Source organism: Osmerus eperlanus, chromosome 12 (assembly GCF_963692335.1).
Source record: "Osmerus eperlanus chromosome 12, fOsmEpe2.1, whole genome shotgun sequence".
Classification (NCBI taxonomy): domain Eukaryota; kingdom Metazoa; phylum Chordata; class Actinopteri; order Osmeriformes; family Osmeridae; genus Osmerus; species Osmerus eperlanus.
The window spans coordinates 13,648,673-13,656,451 of record NC_085029.1 but is presented as its reverse complement, the minus strand read 5'-3'; the positions used below and the strand labels follow the sequence as shown (position 1 = coordinate 13,656,451).

The window sequence follows — 7,779 nt, the reverse complement described above, 5'->3', positions numbered from 1 at the left end:
GGTCTGTATTGAAATTAGTTAGTAAAACATTTTCTAATAAGTTTAAATACCAGTTGATACGCTAAAGACTGTTTTATTGGACATGATAATCATATTATCTGTGAATATGCACTCCAATGCACTTTTATTCATTATCTATTGAAAGAAATCTCTATTTTTCTACCAGACTAGATTTCTCTGACGTAGCCAGTCATGACAATATGACTTATAAAAAGGTATAATTGCAGTAATAATAAATAAATTGGAAATAATATATGACATATTTATGACTGTTAATATTACAAGATAGACAACATTATCATCAACAACGTATTTGTCAGGAATTACACATTAATGGATTGCAGTATAATACAGTGTGTTTGTTGCACTTTACAATGAAATGTGCCCAGTGAGCAATGAAAATAAATAACTCCCATGATTTGTGGGTGTGTAAATGAGTCTGTGACTACTATAACATCCTCTCGTCCTTGGTAACATGAACTTCACAGATTGAATAGCCCACGTAAAGCATTAGGTGTCATCATGTGACTGTAAGTAAACTGGCTTGGCCTGCTTCCTCATGCGTTGCTGAGCGCGCAGCTTCCTGCCTTTCTGTGTTGCCAGTCCCATTGGCGGTAAGTAGGTCTGAGGAGCAAAGAACACAAAAATAAGCCCCTAAAAGAACAGTATGTAGAGATGTGTAGCATACTAATTGCTCTGATTAAACATGAAGAAAATTAGGACACTTACTGGTTTTGGATATGGAATTCTGTAATGTAAACCTGGAAAGCAGACATGGAAATATCTTATGACACAGAAGAATTTTAGGAACTTAAATAATGCAATAATACATTTACAACAGTGTGTATTGTATGTGTTACATCATATGAAATGTGCAATGTAACGAGCTGTATTAAAATCAGGACACTTGCCAATTTCTATCCTCGCTTGGCATTCTTCTATGCATCTTTTAATTGATTCCTGGTCTGTCAACTAAAGATATAAGTAGGATTAATAAAATGGTGCTACACTGCAATGCCACAGTGTTGAAACATCCCTGGTCCATCTTTACCTGCTGGTTTTCTCTGAAAAGGGTCCGGGCCTCCTGGGTAATGTAACTTCTCTCAGACTCTGTGTCTTGATGAAGGGTGGATTGGGCCTTCCAAGTGCGGGCGATCCGTAGTACCCTGGTATACAGTCTCAGGACTTCCTTACGTGTGGCTGCCGTCATCTGATCTATGGATAAAACAAAGCAAGCAATATTAGGACACCTGTAAGTTGATTTAGCATAAGGGAATAATACATGACATCAACTATCCAAGACAGAAGATTCAACTATGAAATCGAGATGTATTTCTGTTCTAGACCTCTGCTTAATTCTGAATCAAATTTCTTATTCTTATCTCCCTAAAACTTGACATGGGACTCAACATGGGACCCCCCTGTTAAGTTGGGTTATTGGGCAAAATATGATCTCGGTTGACGTTCACCTGAAGTGAAGAGCTGTCCCAGACCCCCAACAAGCATAACCCCTTGGTTTTGACCTTATTCGATGAAAAGGTGGATTTTTTAAGGGTTCACATAACACAGTTGTCTTTCTAAATTACTGGATCGTTTTACCCTAAAACACTTCAGCCACATTCAGTTTGTTAACATGCTGCTCTCACTGAACATTGCAAAGCCAGCATTTAAATAGATAATCCACCAATACAATCCCCAAATCGAATACGTATTTATATATATATATGTTCACCAAATAATCATAAAAAAGTGTGAAGAAGTGTTTATAGTCAAACGAACTTGACCTACCTGACGTGGTTAGCGAGCAGTAGCAATCTTTCAGGGCAGAGGTATTTGACAACAAGTCGCATATTGATGACGAATTCGAGGTATGTTCGCCACAAACGGGTTGACAAAGAGCTGCAAAATGAGAGTGTGCAATTTTCGCATTTCGCAGTACTCCAGTATCATATGTTTTATATTTTGAGGAATCAAAATGTTATATCTATGCTAAGACACGTCAGTATAATTCAATGCACTTGTCCCTACTAGTTTACAATAATTGGCCAACTGAAACAACATGGGCATAGATCCATTTTTATTTAGTATGATCCATGAAAAAGTATTTAATTGAAATTAATATCCAATTATTGTAATACAAAACGGTCTTGATTTGAATCGTAAATTGAAGAGCCCATCCCAATCCCTACTGTATCCCTATCCAAGCGACAAGCTGATCAGCTGTCGGTCTTGTTGCTAGCCTGCTTGCAGAGAGGAAGTGATGCAGGGAAAATTCCCATAATGTCCACTCAATGACTAAAGGGGAAACACAAAGAAACTGTAATCTTTTTTACTAAAGGTATTTTCTAATTAAATGGAATTACCAAGATAACATTACATTTAAAAGACGTTCTGTGTTGTGTGGTGGTACTTAGGCAGACAGCCGATCTTGTAAATAAGTATACCGAAACTCGTTTTTGAATGATGTTGACTGGCTAGCTCCTAGCCTAGCAACTAGCTGCTAGCCACCTAAGCTTTCACCAACTTGGCTACCTAGCTAGCAAAACGACGACGAGGTTGTTCGTGCCGTTCTGCTCTACTGTGCTAGTAGTTGGGTAGCACATTCACTTTGACAAGCTAACACATTGGAACGATGTACGCCAGTTTCCGAACAATTGTATACATCTAAAAGGTACGTTTTACGTATTTTTCAGTGCTTGTTGTTTGCTGGGTAACTTTATAATGTGGGTTGCCAACATAGCTAGCTCTAGCCGGCTAGCGACGACTACCAGTGCAGTGTGTGCGCTGCCTGCTAGTGAGCTAGTACTTGCTGGACAAGCTAGCTAGTCTGTCTGGAAGGATTGCTGATGGTTGATTCATAATCATCTCCTCGTTCCACCTAAATCTTTCTGCTTAATGCCTCAGGTTTGTAACGCTGGCCATTTTCCATTTTTCAGATACAGTATGATAGCAAGTCATTAACTTGATAAACTAGATACATTGTTCAACTACTGAATACTAGACCTGGGTAGCACCCGTAAGTCATACTCTTATAGTCGGCTAGGCGCGATGTGTTTTGTCTGGGCATGTCTGTGGATAGTTTACTATAGGTGTATGACTTATTGATTGAGAACCATAACCAAAGTGTTTTTAGGTAGCTAGACTAACGTTATACTTTTGGAATGCAGTTTAAACGACAGTAAGGCCTGTATTGTAGCTATGCCTACTACAAATTACAACATCTGAACTCGACTGAGAAAAAGGAAACTGCAGTGAAGCACAAACGCGGTAATGAATGTTGCAACAGCTGGGAACAATCAAGGGGTTGAGTCACTGATTAGTTGTAAAGTATCAGGAATCTATTGTTATCCTAAAAAACTGGACGCCCTAAATCCACTCTACATTGAATGGATGTCCTTTCCAACAGAAGCTTGCTAAAAAGTAGATTCTTATGCAGTGATGTAATGTGTGGGGTAACAAATTGCTACACAAAACTTAAATTACCAATTCATACTTACAGCATGGGTACTCAAGTAGATAAAACGGAAATGTAAATGTGTGTGTGACAGTTGCTATCATGTTCTGCTTTTGAATACAAGAAGCTCTTTTTGGATCTTTCAGCATTGCGGATGCCAAGGTCATCACTATGGAGCAGGAAAAGATGACATCTTTATCTAGTGTGGAATATGCATTCTGAGGAAGTGTGTGTAAGTATCTACTACCAGTTTGTAAAGAATCACACATTTCTTGGCCATTTTCTAAGCATTGAACATATTATGGTGTTTGAACTCAAACACTTCCAGCTTTATGTCAACGTTTTTATGGTAACCAACATGTTGTCTCCCTCAAGTATTTTTGTCTTGGTTTCTATGGTAACCACGCTTTGTAAGCACCTATATACGTAGCCCATGTATGTACAGCTCTAACATATTCAGTAGAACCATCCTCCACATGTCATACCAAGCCCAATTAGTTGACAGGAAGGTTGTCTTATTCAGCCTTCCTGGGTTCAGCAGCATAGGCATCTTATAATTTGCTTGCTTTGTTAATAACCCCTTAGCTCTGGTCTTGACCCTTAGCCCAAACAATTCTCTCAGTCACACTCATGCAACCTTTTACAGCTATTTGACTCTTGCTCTCTATATCCAAGGGCCCGAGGGCATGTTGAGACATCTCACCAGGCCAGAGCAGAGGCGTCTAGGTGGGGCAGACGGGGCCTGAAGGAGGGGAGGACAGACAGAGGGAGGACCAGAGAGAGAGACATGGGCCAGTGTGTCACCAAGTGTAAAAACCCAACGTCCTCGCTTGGCAGCAAGAGTGGCGACAAGGACACAGGCTCCAAGTCCCACAAGAAAGGCGGCGGTGCGGGTGGAGGAGGGCATAAGGAGGAGCCAAGCACCCTGGGTAGCAAAGCCTCCAGTGAGTTCAACGGCCCCAAGGCCATGGAGGTTACCGTGGAGAACCCAGTCATCCCCACGGCGATGGGGGACCTGAGGAAGGACGAGCGCTCAGCTGAAGCAGATGGGCTTTCCCTGCTGCGCATTGAGGAGCTCTTCTGCTGCTACAAGGATGACCTGGAGGACGCCATATTGGAAGAGGGCATGGAGAGTTTCTGCAACGACCTGTGCGTAGACCCTGCAGAGTTCCGTGTGCTGGTCCTTGCTTGGAAGTTCCAGGCAGCCACCATGTGCAAGTTTACAAGGTGAGATGAAACCAGAAAGGGGAATAATGAAGTCACAGACAGTGGACCCAGTACCAGTTGTGCTTGTCCCTATATAGAACAGTCGCCCAGAGAAGTCTCCTCAGGGCACATTGCTCCAGAAAGGGTGGGTGGGGTTATGCAGTGTTATTGATCAATAGAATGACATGCACAGTGAATTGGCAGATGCTCAGCCTGAATGCTGTCCTGAACTTGTCTATCCTAGCCTCTTCTCTTTCACTGTGTGGTGGCCTGGCCTGGCCACCCTCCCCCCACTTATCTCAGCTTTCAGCAGCTCCGCTCGCACTCGCTCACTGACAGGTAGGGGGCACAGAGGAAATGGATCAGGCCTCACTGACACAGCACTCTCCAGTGGGTGGCTGATAGTGTGGCTGGTGGTCACCGCTCATTGCTCTTCTCTCGGATGGCCCTGCCTCAGCAGTTCTCTATTTAGAGCCTCTCAGCAAGTGCTGTGTATCTATCTAGAAACTCTCATTGTGGACTGTTGCTGTTTGCTCACTGTGGCTATTTAAACAAGGGCTGTTTTGCAGTAGGGACTGAATAGCAAAGCATTTAGGGTACTACTATATCTGGCCAGGTTCCCACATTCAGCTAGTGAGCAGTGAGCACACAGTATGGCAGAGTGACAGGATGTGGTCAAGTTTATCAAAGAGGGGCATCTTGTTCTTTCCTCTGTAGATGGATGAAAGTGTAGGTAGTATTGCAGGTTTAGATTGACGTGTGCAAAACACATGTGTCTTGGAAAAAAATTCAACCTATAAATCTCATGCTGGGCTAACTTATTTTACTTAGATGAGACCAATCTTTGTGGCCAAAAGGAAGCAATTTGATGTGGTCTAATGGCACAATTGTTCTTGTTGTGCTCTCTTTTTCTGTAGGAAAGAGTTTGTGGAGGGTTGCAGGGCGATCCAGGCGGACAGTCTGGAAGGCATCTGCTCCCGCTTCTCCTGCATGCTGCTGGAGGCCCAGGGCGAGGACAGCTTCAGAGACCTGTACCGTTTCACCTTCCAGTTCGGCCTGGATGCAGAGGAGGGCCAGCGGTCGCTGCAACGCGACATCGCCATCGCCCTGTGGCGCCTAGTCTTCACCCAGAACTCCCCCTCCATCTTGGAGCGCTGGCTGGACTTCCTAGCTGAGAACCCGTCAGGCGTGCGGGGCATTTCACGGGACACGTGGAATATGTTCCTCAACTTTACACAGGCCATTGGGCCGGACCTGAGCAACTACAGTGAGGACGAGGCCTGGCCCAGCCTCTTTGACACCTTTGTGGAATGGGAGATGGAGCGAAGGAAAAAGGAGGAGGAAGAGAGGAGGGCAGAGGAGGAGAGGAAATGCACTGGGACTGAGACCCCTCCTAGCACAGACCGACTTGAAACAGAGGGGGGCCGAGGCTCACAGACATGGGGGGGCCATTGACGAGAAGACATGGATTTCTGGGAAAGATGGGGTTAGGACCTAAAAGTGAACTGTACATCTGTGAATCATTGGATGAATATTAGTATTACCATTACTGTTTCCCATTTTTCTCTCCTTTTTCTGTTTGGGTGGAGTTCCTTCTCGCCCTGCTTATTTCAGGTTATTGAAAGGGCTCTAAGAACTGTGTAACGTTTTAAGCACTTCTATTTAAGTTATTGTTTTATTATTTTTCTTCAACTTGTGTTTTGGTAGTTGGACATGTGGTCAATTTTTTAAAACCAGGCAAAAGAAAGCCATACCCTTTCCCATTAAACTCATTTAATTCAACTAATTTATACCTGGAAACACTGGTGACATGACCTATATGGCTCAACACAACAGGCTTGATGCACACAAAACGAAGAAGGGAAACGTGCCCTCAAGAGGTTCTTACTACTACAGAAGCCTGAGCCATGCCCTGCGGTCTGTGTCGGTGAAATCAACTTGATATTATTCTTTGAATTCCAATTTTGGCATTTTATCATGTGGCGTTTGGCAAAATTGGATTGTAGTTAAGAGATGATTGATGACATTTTTATTGAAATATGACATGATGCTGAGAGTTGTTTTCTTGGCATATGTTGCCTTTAGAAATGACAGCCAACTGTATTGTTGAAGATGTTGATATCATGATACAGATACCAGTTGCATTTGTATCTTATTTATCCAAATTGAAATGCTGTGTACACACCAGTTAGTCCTTAAAATTTCAATGTATTTATTTATTTGAAATTACCCAACCGTCATTTCTCTCAGTAAAGACATTGAGAGCTTGTTATGAGTGCTTAAGATCGCAATAGTGTCTTAGATGATTTTAACAACTAGGGCTGGTTCCATTTTGTTCCTTCCTAGCTCCTACCAACTAGCCAGCTTTCACAGATCTGAAATACATAGATGTGTGCTGTATGGGGGAATAGTCCTTCAGACTTGCTTCAGTACAGCTTTGACCTATTCAGTCCTTTTGAGCTTTGAAAGTACTGTGAGGGATGAGGTGGGTCTTGGTCTGGTGGGGACAGAAGAATCCTGTACCTGGGAAATATTAAGGACTGTTACTTTGGACGTTACACAGAGCTTTATCTTGTTTACCTGCAACAATCTTACACCTTTGGGAAGCTATTTGCTAGTTTTGTTTGGGCATGTCAAGAATATGCCAGCTGCTGGTAATGGCTATAATGAAATGCACAAAAACCAATGGCCTGCTAAAGTCACTGTACATGTACTGCTTTGCAAAGAGACATTCATGTCAGCTACCCTCTTTCTATTCAAAATCTTTCAAAACTGTCAGATTATCTTGAAAGTAGCCTATGGTCTATCGGGGACAGTGGATGATTGTTAACCAGGTGTGCTGGCTCATGGGAGTTTCTTGAGTCCAGTGTGGTCAGGGGGTGCCCGTAACCAGGTCTTGTGAGGTTTACATTTACAATGGTTTCATTTCAGATCCCTTTGACCTTTTTATATAAAATGCATTGGTTTATAATAAATAAAACAGTGTTCAACTTTTGAGAGTGGACCATGAAATGAATTGGTGTTTTTTTTTTATGACACAAATGTCATTTCAGTCTGTTTTGAAATCTTTATTTTTTTTATTTTTTGTCTGAAGTGTGCCCAGTAATGCTTTGCTACTA

At 42.4% G+C, this 7,779-nt stretch overlaps 2 protein-coding genes across 4 annotated transcripts; one reads left to right on the top strand and one right to left on the bottom strand.

The window, feature by feature from the left end:
• Positions 1-74: 74 nt before the first annotated feature.
• Positions 75-1,881, bottom strand: lyrm1 (LYR motif containing 1). Its single transcript, XM_062474365.1, has 5 exons — positions 1,789-1,881; positions 1,052-1,215; positions 912-972; positions 730-761; positions 75-624 (listed from the first exon to the last, which is right to left on the bottom strand). Exons 2-5 carry the CDS (start codon positions 1,208-1,210, stop codon positions 511-513), a joined length of 366 nt encoding a protein of 121 aa, XP_062330349.1. The 5' UTR covers positions 1,211-1,215; positions 1,789-1,881; the 3' UTR covers positions 75-510.
• Positions 1,882-2,219: 338 nt separating this feature from the next.
• Positions 2,220-7,662, top strand: dcun1d3 (defective in cullin neddylation 1 domain containing 3). 3 transcript variants are annotated; one of them, XM_062474362.1, is made up of 4 exons: positions 2,220-2,671; positions 3,601-3,686; positions 4,130-4,681; positions 5,578-7,662. In XM_062474362.1, the coding sequence occupies exons 3-4, from the start codon at positions 4,242-4,244 to the stop codon at positions 6,113-6,115; spliced, it is 978 nt and encodes a 325-aa protein (XP_062330346.1). In that variant the 5' UTR covers positions 2,220-2,671; positions 3,601-3,686; positions 4,130-4,241; the 3' UTR covers positions 6,116-7,662. The 3 variants fall into 3 exon arrangements, with proteins under 3 accessions (XP_062330346.1, XP_062330348.1, XP_062330347.1); XM_062474364.1 differs by lacking the exon at positions 2,220-2,671 and adding an exon at positions 3,151-3,267; XM_062474363.1 differs by lacking the exon at positions 2,220-2,671 and adding an exon at positions 3,332-3,420.
• Positions 7,663-7,779: the final 117 nt, after the last annotated feature.

Excerpts from the sequence above, each read along its gene's own strand:
- lyrm1 (XM_062474365.1), bottom strand. The coding sequence starts at position 1,210 with ATGACGGCAGCCACACGTAAGGAAGTCCTGAGACTGTATACCAGGGTA. Across the intron at positions 973-1,051 it reads TTTTCAGAGAAAACCAGCAG|TTGACAGACCAGGAATCAAT; the intron begins GTAAAGATGGAC and ends TTATATCTTTAG. Across the intron at positions 625-729 it reads GAATTCCATATCCAAAACCA|ACCTACTTACCGCCAATGGG; the intron begins GTAAGTGTCCTA and ends TTTGCTCCTCAG.
- dcun1d3 (XM_062474362.1), top strand. The coding sequence starts at position 4,242 with ATGGGCCAGTGTGTCACCAAGTGTAAAAACCCAACGTCCTCGCTTGGC. Across the intron at positions 4,682-5,577 it reads ACCATGTGCAAGTTTACAAG|GAAAGAGTTTGTGGAGGGTT; the intron begins GTGAGATGAAAC and ends CTTTTTCTGTAG.